General features: G+C 43.1%; 1 protein-coding gene across 1 annotated transcript in view; it reads left to right on the top strand.

The window, feature by feature from the left end:
• The window catches only part of CDH23 (cadherin related 23), a 598,322-nt gene that overhangs the window by 433,539 nt on the left and 144,147 nt on the right, over positions 1-20,636 (top strand). Inside the window, exons 26-32 of the mRNA XM_044420488.1 lie at positions 597-704; positions 11,155-11,344; positions 11,772-11,917; positions 12,813-13,032; positions 15,055-15,207; positions 18,187-18,300; positions 20,208-20,356. Coding sequence (XP_044276423.1) covers positions 597-704; positions 11,155-11,344; positions 11,772-11,917; positions 12,813-13,032; positions 15,055-15,207; positions 18,187-18,300; positions 20,208-20,356 — 1,080 coding nt within the window. The remainder of the gene's footprint in view (positions 1-596; positions 705-11,154; positions 11,345-11,771; positions 11,918-12,812; positions 13,033-15,054; positions 15,208-18,186; positions 18,301-20,207; positions 20,357-20,636) is intronic.

Here is a 20,636-nt window from a genome sequence, read left to right as displayed (position 1 = left end):
TGATAGCAACAGTCAAAGGGCAGCCCCCCCCCCCCCCCATTATGGAACAAGCTTTCCCTGAGGCCCACCTGGTACCAACTTTAATATCTTTTCAGTGCCAGGTTAAAACTGTCCTCTATGATGGGATATTTAATTAGTTTTATATTATATTGGAGCATTACATGAACTGTTTAAGAGGTCTTATGATTTAATTGTGGTTTTAAATTTGGCTTTTAAAATTTCTATTGTATGTTAATAATGCTTTATTGCTATTTTGTATCTTTAGTTTATCTTTCACTGTAAACCACCCAGTGCTTCAGCTATTAAAGTGTAGAAATACAATTAATAAAAAATATAATAATAAAAATAGTATAGGAATCCACAGTTCAGCTGCAACCCATGGTTCAACAACAACCTATACACGGTCCATATTTAGCACTTGGGCAAGCAGTATCATGCCATCTAAAGCCAACCAAGGAAAAATCTTGTGAGAAACTGCCATCACGTTCCTGTCTGGCATTTATAACCTGTTAAAAATTCTTCCAGGCTTGCAGTGCAGACCTAGGAGTCCTTAGGGGTGCTTGTTTAAATGGCTTTACAACTGTGATTCTTTTCAGGTAAACATCACTTTGCTGGACATTAATGATAATTATCCAGTATGGAAGGATGAACCATACTTCATTAACCTAGTGGAGATGACCCCCCCAAACTCTGACGTCACAACGGTATGTGTTTTAAAAAGTAAATGCACTGTTTTATTTTTCTGAAGGGCAAAATTACCATTTTAATTTTAGAAGTCATGTTTTGAAAAATAAAGAATGGGATAATTGGAATACACAGTCCAACAGAACTCTACAAATATATGACTCCCCACGGACCATAGTTCAGTACAGAGTACATGCTCTGCATGAAGAACATTCCAGGTTTAATCTCTGACATCCTCAGGTAGGTCTGGGAAAGGATCCTGCCAGAAAATGTGGACAGTCTTTGCCAGTCAGAGTTGCCAGTAGTGGATGAGAAGGCCCAGTGGTCTAGCTCAGTGGCACGAGATAAACCCTGGTGGGCCGTGAGCAGTCTTTGTTTCAGAGTAGTTTGTGGTGTCTGAACCAGCTAAAGTGGCTTATGTAAGATGAATGAACATGCTACGTGGTTCACCGTGAACCTCTCACATCCTGTCTTGCCTCATGTTCTGTAAACCCAGTCAGTCAGAGGCCAGTTGATTTGCATAATTATCATCACTGAGTGCAACTTTCTGTGTCATCAAAGTCAGCAAGGCTGACTTGTTGGCATTCTTCACAAACCATGCAGAATTCATGGCTTGTCGTAGGGTTGTGGGGTGCTTTGTTAAGGAAGCCACCTTCCCAGGTCTGGACAACACAACAGTGTTGTGTCTGTGGATGGCAGGTTTCGGATCAGTTCTGCACCATAATGGCTTATTCTTCACCCCTTGCCAGCACGTGTGCTGGAAGGATTTGCATAATTACCTTCAATAGTGTGGCTTGTCACATCATGCAAACCCCTACAACAGCACTGGGGTTCTGAGTGGCTTGTTACCCATACCAACAAGCCAGCTTGGCTATAATTTAGTCTCAGGAATTGCCCTCAGCATGATACAGCAACCTGTGCTGTGGCTGTTGTGGGCAGTTGTTGCAAATCCCCTGGCATGCACAGGGGGATACAGGAAATGAGTCATCACAGCATATTCCCCAACCTTGGTCACATGAACCTGACCAGTGTAAGACAACTTTCTACCTTAGTAAATAAGAATATGCATAAATCCTGGTCTAGTGCCCCATGGAGGAGAAGCCGTTTAGGGGAGGGGAGTTTTCAGGGGGGAAAAACAGCTTTCAGGAGAATGGATAAGTATGCAGATTAGCACAGCTGGTCCACCGAGAGTACTTTGCAAAGGAAAATATACAACTGTATGGTAGCATGTCAACTTCGGCCTCATTCTTGACCTGGGGCATCTTTGATATGCTACCAGTTTGATTACTTGCCCTTCAACTGCTATACAATGATTGCTTTTTAGTGTAAGCTGTAAGCAGAACTGCAATTGACCATCCCGCCTCCAGGAGGACCACTACATTTTCAGTGGGTGCCTCTCCCTGTTTCATCCCCATAGCTGGCCTGGTGTTGGCAAGTGGCCGACATTGTTCCCTCTCCTTTCCCTACCCATCTTGGCCACCACACATGCCCTTTCTTCCAACATATTTTAAAACCTTGGTTTCTCTGTGTGTGTGTTTCCTTTAAAAAAAAGCAGCACAATTATGATTTATTTTAAGCTGTTGTCTTAAAAAGAGTGCGTGCAGCATAAGGGAAGAGGATTGCGGGTAAGCAGGCTTCCAACTAAGCATGGCCAGGGATTGGGTTGTGATCAGTTTCCACTGAGAAAGCCCAGCCTATAGTTTCCTCAGTTCTACAACTGGATCTAACCAGGCAACCCGACGTAGTCAGTTTCACAACTCCAGACCAACTTGATTTTCCCTGCTTGTTAGTTATGCTAAATATGATTTGGATCAGATTTGTGGTACGGAGCATGGAATGGCTATAAGAGGAGATATTCAAGGCAAGTAATAAATGGGAGCATCCCCAATTAATTATGCACTTTTTCTGGGAACAAGGAGTGCCTCTAGACAAGGCTACATGACACCATGTTTCATTTATTCATTTATTTATTTAAAACATTTCTATGCCGCCATATTCGCCGAAGCCTCAGGGCGGCTCACAACATAAAATTAAAATATAATACATTCAGAATATAAAACAAATTAACAATATAAAATAAGTCGCCCTGGCCAGATAAAATAAGCAAATAATATTAACAATTAAAATGACGTTTAAATAAAAAGGTCTTCGCCTGGCGCCGAAAAACAAATAACGACAAACAAATAATAATGTTCCATCTGTAACACGCCTCCGTTCTTCCACTGCCGCTTCTTTTTCTTAACATATGCGCTCGCACATGCACAAAATCAGTTCAGGAGGAAAAGGCAGAACAATTGCACAAGTCCATTCAATGGATCTAGAAGCGCCCCTCTTATCCCAGATCATATATTTTCTTGTCCAGGCGGAGTCCTGCTGGGAGTTGCGGGACTTTTTCTGTCTAAACTTGCACAGGATTGTCCCCGAAATGTCTCAACTGGATGCATAAGTAGCATGCAGAAAGGTGGTTTGGGCTGAGAGAAATATCTTACTGTTGTCTAGCAGTGGAGGATCAGTAGAACCTGGGATGGTCAACTAGTGGACTGCAGGCATCGTGAATCCTGTGCATGCACAGACAGAAATAGGTTGCAGGGTCGGGAAAGGTATGGTACACTGAACAGAATCCAAAGGTTCTCAGTTTAAGACATAGTTATTTATATTATTGCTTATTTATTTAATTTGCATCCCACCTCTTTAGCAAAAATGGTGCTCAACACAACTTACAGAAATAGTTAAATTGATTGAAACGACGCATGAAACTACAAGGGGAAAAGTAGAAGAGCACCCCGCCCCCCCCCCCAACAGGCCCACTTAGAAGCCAAAGGGCTGCTTGAATAAAATGGCCTCTGCCTGCCAGATGAGGAGAGCAGAGAGGCAGCTGACCCAGCCCCTCTTGGGAGGGGGTTCCACGGCCCAGGAGTGGCCGTCCGAAAGGCCTTTTCTCATACCACCCGCAATGCTCCTCTGGTGGTTGTGGTCTCAAAAGAAGAGTCTTTCACAAAGACCTTAGACCCAGGCAAACTCATATGGGAGAAGACAGTCTTTCAGGTAGCCTTGTCCAGAGCCATATAGGTCCGTAATAGATCATAGCCAGCATTCTGAATTCTGCCCAGCAGCCAGTGAAGGTTTTGTAACAAGAGTCATGTGCTCTCTGTAACTTTACAATTCAACATCGGATATTAAAAGGTGCAGTCACAGATGTCTGGAATCCCCTGATGTGCCCGCTAGAGTGGAGTCGCAGGAGCATGTGTCCATTCTCAAATGTCCTGGCCACACTGCTGTTGTCCCAGCACAGTCACAGACGGGGCTGCTTGAGAAGGAGATGGCAAGGAGGCTTATCTGCAGTGATGGTGATGGAGCTACTTCTGTTCTGCCAGGAAACTTGGATGTGTCAGTGGGTGGGATGCCTCCATTTCTGGATTGTGACAGCTGCTGGTGATGGTTTGCTCACTGTCTGCTTCTGCCTGCTTTTATTCCATTTAATAGCAGCAGCCCTGTCTGACACACTGCAACCCACAGTCCACTTTCCACTAAAAAGTCCTATTGTATCAAAAGGAAACTAATTCCGAGTAAACATAGCTCAGCTCTTACTATAAGGCTGCAATCCTAGGTCAGTAACAACTGCTTGCATTTACCTTCACCTGTGGGGACTGCAATGGGGGATAAGCAGCACTACACTGTGTGTAACACAAAGCCACAATTACAATTATGCTTCCAGCTGATTGTAGAAAAGCAAACCCCAAAGGGCCCTAATGTAAGAAGGCCCCTCCATCCAGGAATGTCCATTCTGGAAGACTATCCTTTAGCAAAATGGGCTTCCCAGCACCCAAATGTACCGGAGCTTACAGCGCAGTCAGTTTTTGGGTCAACCCATTAGTTTGAGTGTGAACAAATACGTGTCAAAGGGATATAACCGTGCTTTATTATTTTTTAGTGTAATAAAAGATCTGTTTGGTTGTAAAGACCTATGAATTGCCAGTAACTGCTCACAATGATCATTTCTTTAATGCAATTAAAGACACAGCCTCTGTTGTGTTGGTGATAAAGGGTTTGCTATAAAAGGGAATTGCAGAGGTTTAATCATAGACTTGACATTTCAGGTAGTCCTCTGTGAAGGATGCTTCACAGGTGATGTATTCCCAATGTAGTAATAAATACTCCTGTCAGGAAAGTTCTGGGATCAGGACTTCAACTAGCATAGAGGAACACAAGCTCCCATGCACTTTCTTTGAGGCAATGATTTGCAAACTGTTCTTACAGGAGATACTTACCGGAGTTTCTTAATGCAAAAATATTCTTAGGTTGCACAGTCGTTCTACTGGAGCAGTGATAAGCTCTGCAAGCTTGGCTGGTACCCTGCAGGAACCGAGTATGCCAGTGTGCTCCTACTAAGAGGTCTCAGCATCTTCTGTGACACGCTATGGTTCTGTGCACAATGTGAAAGGAATTTTCTTGGCAGACAAGATGAAGTACAATAGGTTTCCTGAAAGATGTAAACACTTATACATGTGGGGAGACAGAGAGTCATTTAGCCAAGTGGGCCAAATCTGGCTTTTCCCAAAAGCCATACCCTTTTTTCCATTGTAAGACACTTTCTTGGCTTTTATGTAATTTGCCCCATTCTAAAATGTTGGAAAGGCTTAGTTACTAGGAGCTTTAAACTGAAATATGTTGGGCTGTTGGTGCCACCTCCTTTACTTTTAGCCCCGGCTCATGGGAATGTTGCCCTGAAAAGCTTACCTGGAATGAACTTTGCCCCTGCAGGTGAAGGAGGTTTTGCAACCCTGATTGTGGTGGGGCAGGTCTAAAGAACCAGGTCTTTTTGAAAAGCGGGGATAAGGACGTCATCTGCCAAGCCTGTCAGGTGCCTCTGTTTCTCCTAAGGGTAGCTGAATTCCTCCCAGTAGTTGGGTAGTTAATGGATTTTCCTAGCCTCAGTATATTGTTAAGAGCTAAGAGACTGAGACTGTTTTGGACTCTTCTTAGGCACATGGTTCTGGAGGCTGTCATGATGAGCCCTTGCACTTCAATATTGACCACTACAATGTATGAATATGGTCACAATCACTGCAGCTGTTCTCACCAGTTTTCTCTGGATTCTGCCACACAAGGCTAGAATTTGCTGTGCCATCAATTCCAATAACATGAACTCTGTGCCCTCTAGTGTAATTCTGGACCCTAATGTGATTGAGAAGGCGTGAAATCACAGCTGGTGAACACAGTCCTTGAATTGCGTCCTCAATTCCCATCCTTTGCCAATATGACATGGTCTTTTGTTTGGTGCCTGCATGTGTATATGTGTTGGGGGGGGGGGTTTAAAGTAAAATTTTTGGCCAATTTCTACTTTCCCAGCCTTGCTTGCGACCTCCTTCAAGGACCTCTCTGAAAGGCATTGATTTAAAGCCTTTCAAATCCCTCTGGCAAAATAAAAGAGAGGGAGAGGGAGAATTATTCTCCATCACACTAGGAGAAAAATGACGGGCGTGAAACAGAAAATAAATGAGGGGAAAGCGGAGAGAATCCACAAAATCATCAAACAAGAAAGACTGTGTTAAAAAAATACCATAATGAAACATTAATCTTCTGGGGAGGAGGGAAATAGCAAAGGGCTCCAGTCCAAGTTCACTGTATAGAAATTAACTCTCAGTTACCTTAACTGGCCTTTGAGATCTACCTCTCTCCATGAACAAGTACTGTTTTTCGAGTGTACCATCCATCTTGACATGGTTCTGGTTCCCTCGCTCTTGTTGCAGTTGGAAACCAGAAGCACAGTAGTTAAAAAAGACGTGAAAGCAACTCTCCACGTGCTGTTCAAATATGCTTCTTGTTAATGTAATTCAGTGATCAAGGGTGTCGTGGAGGGAGCATTCCCACTTATTTCGGTCCCTGAAGCCAAGGTCACAGTCCCTCTAATACCGCCTCTCAAGAGATGTAATTTTGCTGGTTTGTGGCTGGCAGCTGCCATTGTGTCCCAAGCTCTGAATTTCACGTGTTAAGAATAAGAGTGGTTTTTGGACAGTTCCCAACACTTCCAGGCATGCACCTGTGTTTTCTGTGACACTTTCCCTCATGGTCAACTTCTGTTCCTCAGCGTCGTGTGGTCAGCTTGGCTTCGCTACTCCAAAAACTACCTCCTATCCCCCCTGCATTCACAGCACACATTTAAAACGCTTTTATTCCACTTTAAAGTCATTACTTCCCCAAAGAATCTTGGAGACTGTAGTTTGTCAAGTGTCAATAGCGGACATCTCTTCCTCCCACAAAGAGGCACAGTTTTCAGAGAGGAAGAGGAACTGCCTGATGAACCATTCTGGGAATTGTAGCTCTGTGAGAACAATAGGTATACTCTAGCTACTCATAACCCCAGAATTATTCGGGAGAAATAATGGCGAAAGTGGAATAAAAGTATCATAGCTGTTGTATAGTCACTGGAATCAATGGGGAAAGTGCCTCTTATTTGAGTTAGGCTACTTTATGCATGATTCATCATGGATCCAATGGGAGCACAATAAAAGATGATTTGATATTTTGAGAAACTGGAACCGCTAAACCATGGATTCTGGACTCCTTCACACACACATGCACACACAAAATCAGTAGTTGCAGAGGCCACAGAAAAATAAAAGAAACCAAACTGTGATTGTCAGTCCAGACTGCTGCTCTTGGGTGACTGTAACTTGCTTGCTAGTTGTGAAGTCATGCCCGACCCATCACAACCCCACGGACAACATTCCTCCAGGCCTTCCTGTCCTCCACCATCCCCAGAGTCCACTTAAGCTCACACCAACTGCTTCGGTGACTCTATCCAGCCACCTCGTTCTCTGCCGCCCCCTTCTCCTTTTGCTATCAGTTGTTCCCAGCATTAGGTCTTCTCCAGTGAGTCCTTCCTTCTCAAGACTATTAACTACATATGGGTAAATAGTGCCTGAGTTTCCTTTTTTTCCTCTTCCCTCCCTGTCCCTTTCATCTTATATGCCATGTTTTTAGATAGTAAAAGTCTGTGGGCAGGAACTGCTTATTAATTCCACATAAGCCACTCTGGGTACTTTTTTGGCTGGAGAGCAGGGTATGAATGTAATAAAATAATTCATTTATAATAAATAAGATAATAAGGAATAACTTCTAGGAGCTGTCAATGTTTCATCTCAAAAAGAGATGCTCTCATCTTGCATTCATTACTCAACAGAAATCCAAACAAAGTGACAATGCTCATTTTTATTGTATAATCAATCGTAGGTTGCATAATTTTGGAAATAGGGGTGGCTTTGAGGGGGTTGTTCTGACTATTATGAAGGGAACCCCCACTTCTAAATTTGCCGCTACACCACTATCAATAATCTAATGACCTCAAACATGCAATCCACATTCTCATTTATAGTTCCAACAAACCATCAGTATTCAGTCCTAGAGCAATCAACCCTCTTTTTAATATCTTGAAGTAACTTTTTGAACGTGCTTGTAGCTCTTTTAGTCTTTACATGTACTTTTGTTATTCTCATTGGTCATCTTTTTACAGGCAACCTAAGGTCCTCGGGTTGTCTTCTAATATAAAAACACATTGTTTAAAAGCATGACAGTTTAAAACAAATTAAATAAATTAAAACGCTAAGCAATAAAAATAAACAGAATAAATCCAGAACATCAGCCACAACTAGCAAACAAAAAAGGTGGTCAGTGGAAGTTTCTTGGTGGAACTCCCTGGTCAGGGTGTTTGAGAAGGTCGATACCTCCACGCAAAAGACCTTGCTTCAGTCTTACCAGGACAGAGTGGAACACAGAGCAAGGCAGCCTAAATCTTAAAGGGCAGAGAGCTATATATGGAAGAAAGTGTTGAAAGAATCGCGGGGTCCAAGTTAATTATCATATGTAGATAACATATCTTGCAAATGCTTCTATACATATACAGGTGTCTTAAAAATAAGTTTGTGTGTGCGTGTGAATTTGGAGCCATTGCTTTCCTCCTTAGGAACTCTTCTGAAAACAAACCATTGCACAAACCAGACCGATTGGTTACATGATGATACTGCTGAGGGCAAACAAATAACTTTCTTTGCCTTTACTCATAATTAGAGGTTGGAGGGCTTGGGGAGATGAGATATTGAACAGCGCCCACAGTGCTGCAGTGTGATGACGCAGGGAGTGGAGTGCTAGCCCAGTAGCTTTGACAAAGGGGACATGTTTGTTTCCCTGTCCCCCTTTCAGAGCAAGGACAATGGGAGGGCTTTGCTTGCCCTCCATGATGCTGTAGCAAAAGCTAGTTGACTTTATGATGATATCACGATGTGTTCTCATTAAGTTCTTCCTAAATGGGAGAGGGGTGCACCCCTGTTGCCCAGGCAACCCGCTGAAGGGTGTCCTGGTCCCCTGAGCTTCCTAATAATGTGTGGTCTGGGCACGCTTTCTAGTCTAGTTTGGCTCATATTTAATCTGAACGTGGATCAAACCATTCGGCAAACGGGTGAAAAAGGAAAAGAGAACTGAAAGCATTCGCTTTGTGTTGGAAAACATGTTCCTTTGAATCTCTCCTGTCTCTGCAATTTAGGCCTAAAACCTCTGTTTTGAGTTTAAGTTAGGGAATCATTTAACCGAGCTAACACCGTATTTCTATTTAAATAGCACAGCAGGAAGAGAACATATACAACTATTGGCACAGAAAACACATAGTTTAAGGACCAGGGCTATTTCTTTAGGGGTGAACCAGGTAACATCTTAGGGAGCTAAATCCTGGGGTTGGCAAGCACCCGCCCTGTGTGGTGGTGGCAGAAACAGAGGCCAGCAGTGGCCACACAGGCATGTGATTCTGCTGCTGGATGGTGGCCCATGGAACGGTGGCCCAGTGCCTAGCCCTGAGTGGTTCTTAGACTGAGGAGTGAACCTGTTCACCGTTCCAGGAAGCTGCGCCAGGTGCTCCTCTCTAGAGAATGCCCGGCTCAGATCTCCGCAGCACCATCTATCCTCTGCCTCATTCTGAGAACTGCTCGGCCTCTCCGGGAAGCCCACTGGTGGCTTCCCTGCTGCTGCAAATTCCAGAGCCGAAAAGTGGCTAGTGAGGGTCCCCAGAGGGCCTGCCCAGCAGCAGTAACCCCAATGCCTCACCAGAAAGAGTGATCTTTCTGGACGAGGTGGCCTGGAAGACTGCCTGGGCTGCGGCAGCATAGGCCATCTGAACGGCCAGTGTGGTGCCTTGCTAAATATACCCTAACCAAAGTACCACCTCGCAGAAGGTATCAAAAGACAGTCCCTCTGGGAGCAGCATTGTTTAAAATCACAACTTCAGAAAGCAACCATCACTTTGGGACAGCTGTATTTTCGTATTTTCGAATCATATCGTAGGACATACGTACCCTTATCTAAAATATGTCTGAAGATATATGCAGGTATCTTCACGTGAGCTGCCACGTGTGTGCGCCTGTTCAAAAACAGACCCTCTGAGAATTGTGTGAAACTAGCACACAGTCAGTACATTCCGCCAAGGCAGTCTCTGGCTGACTGGTTGGTGAGCAGCCTCACTACAAATCTGAACGTGTGTATCTGTAAATTAATTGCTGAGTGCAAATCAGTAGTGTCCTTTAGTGACTGGGATGGAACTAATTATCGACAGGGATTATTCTATAGTCTATCCCTATTCTAATTATTCCTAGAGAATATATTATTCTCTGGGACTGACTGTGTACCACTTTCTTAATTGGATGTTTGATAAAACAGAGTGGCAATTATTTCCTAAAAAGGAAGGATTTGTAAAGAAACAGTGAACACATTTATGATGTGATCATGAAAGGTCTCCAGACAAAGACTGTATTTCACCATTACTCTGTTCCGTCATGTGACTAAACAGGATCACCAGATATTGTCATCTTTCATTTGCAGCCCTCCCATATTGTTCCACTACTTCTTCCACCCCTTTTTCTTGCCAGGAAAAAAAATCCATTAAGGAGGAAGAGATGAAATAGCTGCAGAAAGCCTTCTGATTGGTACTGCCGGGAGCTGTCCATCCGGAAGCCCTTCAAGCATCATAAGCACTTTAAAGTACATGGCCCGCCAACCTAGCGGAAGGGTCACAAGCAGAGTGATCCCATGCTGGGCAGGTGGGGTGGGACTTTGGTTCCTCACCTGCTACAATTCTATTTTGCTTGGATGTTGTGGTGTTGCACCACAAAAAGATGTAATGCTTGAATCTAGCTCTAGTCATACTCAGGGTAGACCCACTGAAATTAAGTTGGTCGTGATTAATTAAAATGGTATTGGCTTCACTTAGTCTAATTTGAATACAGCGAAGTATGGATTCAGGCTAGTTTCTTCAACTTGTTGTGTGCAGAGGTGCAGCAATGCATGGGACTGCAGTGATGCATTTATCCCCATCTATTTCATTTCATGCTTCAGTTTAGAGCTGGCTGCACAGATGCAATCTAAACTGAGAAGGGTTTTTTAATCTCTTCATATATCAATGTAGTATCACTCTCTTGATCTCTGTAGGTGGTCGCATTTGACCCAGACCAAGCAGAAAATGGTTCCCTCGTGTACAGCATTAGACCACCAAATAAATTCTACAGTCTTAACAGCACCACGGGGAAGATTCGCACAACAGGGGTTGTGTTGGACAGAGAGAACCCAAATGCACAGGAAGCTGAACTCATGAGGAAGATTGTGGTCTCCGTCACTGACCGTATGCCTTCTTCCTTTGCCTTCCTCAGTGCTTGTCTTTGAAATCACTTAACTCTCTCCATAGCCTGTTGCTGAAAGACAAGATTTGCTTGTACATTCATCTATCTGGCATGTATTTACACAGAAGCATCTGCATGACTTTTCTCTACATTGTGTTAATTATTCGTTCCATAATAATTATGTAGCAAAAGTAGCAACAGCTACAGCTTGCTTAAGGTTAGATAATTATTGTCTTTTAATATTTTATTTATGAAACTGTTTTGTTATCATAGTTAGATTTTCTAAGACCAAGACTGATTTCCTGCTGAAAGTGAATTATTTTTTCCTTTTGGTTTAAGAAGCTTCACTCTAACAGTATGATAGAAACTCTGTTGCTGTGGAAAGGGGTATTGATGGGATTAAGTCTGTGACTTTTCTGATCTCTGCAGGTGGGAGGCCACCATTACGAGCCACCAGTAGTGCCACAGTGTTTGTAAACTTGTTGGATCTTAATGACAATGACCCCACCTTCCAAAATTTACCTTTTATCACTGAGATTCCCGAGGGTCTTCCAGCAGGCTCATCCGTCTTCCAGGTGAATCTTCTCTTGTCTTGCTTTCCATCTTAACTATATGCAAAATAAAAGGTGTCTGGGGAAAGTGGTGCTACTTTCTCCACTACCATTTGATTACTACACTGTTGAACCTCTTGCCTGTGGGCTGGTGCTCCTGGCATCCCCGTCCAGGTCTCTAAGGCTCCCCACGAGGCTATGGCCTCTTCCCTGGACCCACCACTTTCCTTCCAACAACTAATTATTTAAGGGGTTTTTATCCATTCCAAAATACCTTTCTCAATATTTAATTGCCGGCAATATGAGGTTTAGTTTAAAATATGCTGGGTTCTGGTGGGCCCACACCTTTGGTCTTTGGCCCTACTCACCACGGGAATTAAGCTCCTCACCCCAAGACCCTCTCTGCAGTTGAATTTAGCCCTAGTCTGAAAGAGGTTCCATGCCCGTGGACTGCAGCTTCTGTAAAAGCGGAAGCATCTTCCCCATCTTTTTCCAGACTGTGCTGAGATGGCAAATGTCATTTCCTTTGGATGGCCAGACTTTAGATGCTGTGTAGATTCCATACTATGTAGGTGGCCTTATGTATCTTCGTAGCCCTACAGGCTTGGACTTTTTTTTATGTCTCCTATAAAAAGTGGTGGGATTGCATGCAGATAATAACCTAATGTGCTGCTGAGTTTCCACAGTCTCTCGTAAACGAAGTGTTTGTCCTATTGGGACTGAAGGCTTCTGGCTTCATCCAAGGTTTCCAAGGCTCCAGGCAGCCTTCTGCTGCCAGGCACCTTCCAGAAGTGTAGAGCACGGTTCCCATCATCTGGAGGGTGACCGTTTAGGGAAGGCTAATCTAAGCCTTCTGGCTTCATCTGTATGAAGGGCGGCTTGTCCAAGAGTCACGCTTCCCTTTTGCTTTCACTCTTAGGTGGTAGCCATTGACCTCGATGAAGGCTTGAATGGTCAAGTGACCTACCGCATGCAGGTCGGCATGCCCAGGATGGACTTCACCATCGACAGCAGCAGTGGTCTGATCAACTCCACAGCCGTGCTAGACAGGGAAAGGATCGCTGAATACTACCTGAGGGTAATTGCAAGTGATGCAGGAGTGCCGTCCAAGAGCTCCACCAGCACTCTCACTGTCAGAGGTGATTGAAGGACTGAAACGCTCTGGGTGCTGTCTCACTATTACTGCAAACTCATGTTGAAATAGGCCTGAAAACAGTGATAGTGCTGCCGCTGAAGTGTGCATGAGGTTCTCTCACCGCTTCTAGTGCCTCGATGACTTTCTGCTAAGGTGGATCAAATTAAAGATGCCACATTTACTGCACAGTGTGCGTTTTTTGTTTGCTAAGACGTGGAAAAAGCAAAGTGCACTACCTGGGATCCTTGCCCTGGAAACTTGGCTGGGTTTGTCACTCTAGGGCTGGCTTAAGGATTGAGTGCCGTAAGGATGAAAAAATGCCCATGCAAAACAGCCTTGGGATTAGGGGGTGAGCAATAGGTGCGTGCTTGTGTGAAAAACTCAGCCCTCATTTTTGCATTAAGAGGTGGTCTGAGGAAGCTTGAATATGAATGATGTTGCCCTCAATCCCAGGGAGAGGTAACCGTAGCAGTTGACCCAGTAATGCACAGAAGGGGCAGGTACGGTTTGTATCTCGGAACTATGAAATTATTATTAAAATAAATTAAAGCTCAGCAACAGCTGTTGCTATTCCTTAGTTCTTGCAGTTACTCTGTTGGTCTGTCTTCTCACACATTCTAATCCTGAATCTTCCTCAGTCCCTTCTCTTTACTGAGCTCAAGTGTTATTGACTGCTTAGAATTCCGTCTCTGTCTAGCAGCCCCCACTTCATTCCAAAGACCATGCATCATTTGTTCTAGCCCTGATATTTATGGCACCCTAGTGGCTTGGAAGCTGAAGGTGCTTGGTGCTGTACAGTATCTTTTCATGTTATCCAACCTCATGGGAAGGAGCAGACCCCTTGCTACTAGAGATGGGGTCTCCATCCTCACTTTATAATGCTTTGAGTATTTGTTTATTGTTATGTGTGTGGATGAGGATGATACTAAATAGGTGAAATAAGATCCAAAAGGGGTTGGATGGTACTATTTATGAGATTAACACATTCACTCCAATGAAAGGTATGATCCGAATCATTTTGTGTATTTTTTAAAAATTGTAATCTCTTTTTAAGTTTTGCACAAAAGCTTGGCGGCTGCTTTAAGAAGCTTTAAAGTTTAGAAAAGTTAATGTATTATTTGTTGTTCTGATGCTTTTTTGCCATATCTTGATGGAAGAATGGCTCCATTTATTTCTTTCTTTATAGTCTACCTAATTACAGAAGTTCACTGGATAGGTTTCATGAACTAAAAGAATAAAGACAGCACATAATAAATGGGATAAGCACAAGAGCTTCAGCTGTTGGATGGTATAGAAATAAATAAATATTTGCTTGCAGCATTATTACCATACGCTTCAGCCAAAAAGACCCCAGTCTTTAATAGGTCAAACCTCATGTTTTCTACATTTTATATTTTAAAACTCTACATGCATGTGTATGAAACATTTAAAATCTATAAACTTGTTATTTTTTCATTTTTAACTATTTGAATCTATGAAAAAGAATCAAGCTTTTAATTTTAAGATGCTTAAATCTACAACATAAGTTGACTGTACAATTAGTGGTCTTTTGTTTGCTTTTGGAGCAGTGTATCATATGCACAGCATCACCTAGAGATCAGTTGATTCAAAGATTCATAATACTCTAAAAGATACAAGACGAAAGAAAAGGGGATTGGTAGGGAAGAGAAAAAAGCAAAACTCAGGTACTAGTTCTTATTTTCAAAGTACTATATAACATATATAAACGCAGTTAAAATGGCTGGAAGAAAAGGAATGTCTTTAGCTTCAGTCTGTAAGAACGAGGTCCCTTTATATTTTGTGAAAAGATGCTAACTCAGATGACAAACGTCTAGAATGGGAAATGCTTCTAACTGTTACATAGTTATTACTCAGGAATTCCCATGCCAAAGTTTGTTCCTCCTTCCAAACCTTTGCCAAGAGTGGCTGACTTGTAGCAGCGGCTTTGGCAGTGGATCTTCGAAGAATGTCAGGGAGTGCCTGAGGCATGGCCCAGAGTCATCCTTGATCAAATTCTCTCTTGCAGTTTTAGATGTGAACGATGAGAAGCCCACCTTCTTCCCGGCGGTCTACAATGTATCACTTCCAGAAAACATAGCTCGTGATTTCAAGGTGGTTCGCCTGAACTGCACCGACGCAGATGTGGGTCTCAACGCTGAGCTCAGCTATTTCATCACGGGTAATTAAACATTTCTGCAAGCCTCAGTAGCGACTGATTAAAAATGTTGGAATTAGAAGCCACTTGGTTCATAGGAAGCAGAGAACGTGGATTAGTCCTTATTGCTGTGCTTTTCCTTCTTTTTCTTCCTTCAGATTTTTAGGCTGCCCCTTCCCAAAGGTTTGGGGGAGGTGACATTGACAGAGAAAAAGTGAACTAACCTATTCCTCTGCAAATTCTTCCCTTAAATTCATGCAGCAGAAACGATCACTCATTTTTTACTTTTCTCTTCCAGCTCTTACAAATAGAGTTCCTTCACTTCACACCCTTCACCACCCATACTGGGAATGGGTCATGGCTGGTCCAACCCATTACCATTTATTTGGCTCAACATCTCAAGAAAGCATTTCTTCTTTGGCCTATATCCATCCTCCTTTCCCACTCAGAATGTGTGTGCAGAGTATTGGTGCAAAGCACTATGGGATAAATAAATGCAAATATGACAGCCAAAGGGTCTTTTTGTCCTGCCATTTGGTTTGCAAGGCTAATTTGCAGAGGGATTTGCATATGTTTTCTATGATGCTTTACAAACGATAGCAGAGCTGTTTTGGGTTGTTTGCTCCTGAGAATTATCTATGCTTCATCAGACTGAATGAGTCATCAGCAGCCTTATGTCTGTCCAATGTGGATATGACAATTTGAGGAAGGCATTGTGGCTGAACTCATTTGCAGTGTTTGGTGAAGTGTAGTCAGGTATGTTATATCCCGATGTAGACACTGGTTTAAAAATAAGCCCAGAATCACTTCATAAAGAACCAGTGTCATGCCAAATGTTCAGGACTGTGTTGACATAAAAGAGCCACTTCCATAGCAGATACCTTCACGCTTGTGTCCATATTTTCTTTTTAAAGGTCCACTGCAGGATACGTGGACCAGTTATATTAAGCAATGGTTCCAAGAGGCAATAAGAAATAGGACGATGGGGATTTGAACTACCCCTTCTTAAGCAGGGCTCTCTCCGTTATTGGACTGTTTGTCCAAATGCACATGGTGCCATCTTATATGGAGCAGAATACATGTAATCGTAGGAATTCTCTTTTGGGGGGTAATCCACCTTTCTGCCAATTCCAGTTTCATTTGAATTATACATTTTAGTCTGTAATGTTGCAAACTTTTATTTCTCCATGGAAGTTTCTTAATTTCGGCTTTTAGTGTAATAAGATAAGCTTTGCAAGAATTGAGCAGATATGTGAAAGCAGAGTTTCTGGAAAGACCTCTGCAGTATGTTAATTGAGCCCTGCACGAACAGGGGGTTGGACCTGATGGTCTTATTGGCTCCTTCCAATGCTATTTTTTTAAGATTCTTTGATTTTACCACCAGCTTTAGAAATGTAGTACATGATATATCCAGAGGTAAGCTATTTTAAGTCCCAGTGATGTCGCAGAGATGTATCTTTATGTGTGTGATTCTGGTTTGCCCAGTTTGTACCCATCAAGCCAGATGCATGCCAAGTATCATGGGCTATGGTTGATTGTCTGACCCCAGTTTTTACAGTCTCTAGCAAGCAGTAAAAATAAAGCATTAATTTCCCTTTAATGAAATACTGTATATGACTGGTGGGATACTTCTGCTTGGTTGATCCAAAACTGCACAAGCCTGTAGTCTCTCTTTTATGGAAATCAATGTCACTCAGAAGTGCATATGCTTTCTTGTCACATTGAAATCAGTTAGAAAAGTACTTGAATTTGGCTGGATCTTACCCTAAACAATGTAAAGCTGCAGTTGACTAGGGCATGCTGGGAGTTGCAGGAGTTTTTTCTGTCTAAACATACATCACGTTGCATCCTAAGTCATCTCTATCCAGTCCCATTTGAAGATGAAAATATTCCCAGCTTGATCAAAGTGGTACTTGGCAAATAGCCATGTATTATTTCCAAAGGCCCTAAAAATTGTCCATTCTCGCCCTCTGCTGCCCAGAGTCTTGAATGACACCCGAGATTTTACAGGCCACACACACACACCCTAACCAACACTACCACTATTCATTCACTGGTTTGTGGAGCGGCACAGAAATAGCCTCTTGAAATTCTCCACCATGTTCTGGACAGAGGAATGTGGGGAGGAGCAATTTCACTGGGTTTCTCCCGCCAGAGGAGACGTACTCCAAACATTTCTCATAGGGGCAGGTGTTGTAGTACAGCTTTCCTTTCCTTCCCTTCCCTAAGGTTGGTCTGTTTGTTCCGCACACCACCTGTGGCAGCACCATCAACTGTGTTGGCAGCTGGGCCTCCATTGTGCACCCTTCACAATTCCCTATTCCTAGCATCATTCCAGGACACTGGGGACAGGGCAGGAGAATATGGTCACCACAAACTATAATACTGAAGAAAATTTGGAGGCAGTACTACAAAATGGTCTTTTATTTCTCGGGGATTAAGAAAAAGAAAAATCTCAGGCATTTTCTGAGAAAAATGCACCGGAGCTGAAATTTGGTTCGGCTCTAGGTGTCTGTCTTTGGGGTTCTTGACCTTCCTCAAGATCCCGCAAATGTTAAATTCCATGCTTATGGATAGATCTTGACTCTAATCTAGGTGGTGTTAAAAGTATTCCTTCCCTAAAAGCTCTGCATGCGCAGCAGCATCATGTTCTATCCTACAGTTGTGCAAAGATTTATAGGAAAACATGCACCTGTGTATGCATATTCACAAAGAAACAAGGATTATTTTTCATGTGACTTACAGTGCAATCCTTATACCTATCTATCTGGAAGCAAGACTCTCTTGAGTTCAATGGTGTTTATTCCCCGGTAAGTATATGCTGAATCGCAGCCTGAATTTGTTTGTTTATTTATTTATCGGGATGGTTTAACAACAAGACAATACAAAATAAAACACAGCATATCTTAGTTCTGCAATTCATATCTCGAAAATAAGGTGTGTGTATTTAAATCCTTTTTTAAAAGTATTGTTTTTCTTCCTCTTTTTCTCTTTTCTCCGCAGGTGGGAACCAAGATGGAAAGTTCAGTGTTGGTTTTAGAGATGGGGTAGTTAGAACAGTAGTCAATCTGGACAGGGAAACCGTGCCTTCCTATACACTCATCTTAGAGGCCATCGGTAAGGACTGACTCCGAATACTTTGGTTCTTCTTCTTGTCTCTGTGCATGACACATACGGGCTCTGAGCTTATTTGGAGGGGTAATGTATGTATGCAAAGGATGCATGCAAATTATTAATGTAGCATTCCATTCAAATTTCTAAAACGTTTATCTGCGTTCCATCCATAGAGCTCATTCTATGGGAAGGAACATTTTTGATTGAACCGAATAAAGTTGTGTTACTCAGCTTCAGTTAATTCTGGTCTTGCCATACATTTTGATACCATGTTCTGGAGAGGAACCCTTTTGTGGCTTTGAACAAGAAGGAGAAGTCTTGTTAACTTGTTAATGAAAATATCCCCCCAGTGACTATGTACTGGGATGCAGTCAATCACTGCATACTAGGTTCGACTGAAGATTAATTAGGGGTGCAGTCCTATGCATATATAGACAGATAAACCATCTGAACTTGACAGATTACAGGCATTGGTGGGGAAAGCGCAGAGGTGAGCATGGTTTCTGTTCTCCTCTGACCCTCCAAAACATTAAGGTTGCTGATTTCAGCTGTCTTAAGTGTTTTCTTCTTCCTTATAAGGGGGAAAGGTTGAGGCACTGCCAGAAGCCCTGGGAGGACAGTAATGCCTTGATCTCTCTGTCTCTAATCCTGGAATATCCCCCCACCCACCCCAATGCCAGCTTCAAAGACAGAGGATAATCTTCGGAGTCCAGCCAGTGTGGAAAGATCTGCGCCAGCTGTGAGGGCAGAAGAGGAGCTCTCTGAGGCTGGGGTCACATCTCCAGCTCAGGGTGTTTTTCCAGTGTCAGAGCTGCATCTCCAACCTGCCCTATGCCCCACTCCCCAGTCACAGTGCTAGGAGGCTAGGACTGCTTGCTTGCAAAAATACAACTCGAAAGATCCAGAAGCAAAAACAAAATCTCAGTTCAAAAATGTCCAAAATCTGACAGTGAAACTAATTTGAGTTTTAAATAACTTACTTTTGTTTCTAATTTTGAATAACTCTGAACATTTACCTTTTTGTCACCAATTGTAACAAAGAAGATTGTGCCAATTCTATCTTTTTCATCTCAAGATGCCAATTACAATGTAGAGAATATATACTCTAGACTACACAGATGCCTGATGAGGTGCAAAAGAATTTCCTTCCCACATTCACTAGAGATTGTCCAAGCACTTGGCCAGCTCTGGAACATGCTGTCTAATAGCTCTCTAATATGGCTGTCTAATATGGGCACTGCAGAATGCCAGATTTTGTTTTGTCTTTTTGTGGCATGACATTTGGGGGCTTGTGAAGTGTAGTTTGCAAAAGACAAGCACTACATCAGCCCAGTGTCTTCATGATCCATGTGTCAGTAAACATGCACAGTACAAATTAAAGTAAAATAGGCATTTCTGCTGCATGTATTGGAAGTGAAATCTACTAAATCTTGCTTGAAATGCAGACTAGCCCCGACTATTTATGGTGAAACAAAACCCCAAAAATTACCTTAGCCCATCACACCATGCCACCTTCCCGTGGTTTCCTTGTTAGCTTCATTTCATCCTTGCTAATATTGTTCATTGGCATTGCCAACTGGAAGATGTTCTAGGATGCTTCAGTCCTGCCCAGAGTTTGCAGTTATAGTCATAACAGTCAGGCCTGGCCTTAGATAAAAATCCAGCAAAATGGAGACATCTCAGATGACTGGACTAGGGCAACTTTCCAGCAGGTGTGGGCTTACAGATGAAGTGGGATTCGGGATGGGGTGCTGTGTGGAATGATTCGGCAAATGGGCTGTAAACCAAAGAGAAGGTGTGATCTGGAGTATGCTGCCCCTGTTGTGCTTCAGGGCTTCTTTCAGTTGTTTGGTAGAATGTACTTTTTTCCTGAATGGTAAGAGACTGCATGGACTCCTTTGTTCTCACAGATAATGGCCCCACAGGGAAACGGAGGACCGGGACAGCCACTGTCCATGTTACTGTGCTAGATGTTAATGACAATCGACCGATCTTCCTTCAGAGCAGCTATGAAGCCACGGTTCCTGAAGATATCCCAGACTACAGCAGCATAGTACAGGCATGTACCTCAGCCTTTCTTGTGGGTGGGATCCAGTTGTAGGGCTGGGGAAGAAAGGAGAAAAGAGGCAATAACCCAGCTACTTTCACTGCATCCCAGCAGAGCTGGCCCCCCATGAAGCATGGGTCCACCCGATGTCCACATGTTGTCCACATGAGGTCACAGAACTGGAAGAGCGGTGCGTTGCACCGCTCCCCAGCCCACCACCGCCTCCAGCAGGTGCTCTGAAGAGCCCTGTCAGCTGCTTTTCTGCTGTGGCATTTGCCACAGCACAAAAGTG

The sequence above is a fragment of the Varanus komodoensis genome, unplaced genomic scaffold (assembly GCF_004798865.1).
Source record: "Varanus komodoensis strain SLA01 unplaced genomic scaffold, ASM479886v1 scaffold11, whole genome shotgun sequence".
Lineage (NCBI taxonomy): Eukaryota > Metazoa > Chordata > Lepidosauria > Squamata > Varanidae > Varanus > Varanus komodoensis.
Note: the sequence above shows the minus strand (reverse complement) of the source record. Positions and strands in the feature narration are given on the sequence as shown.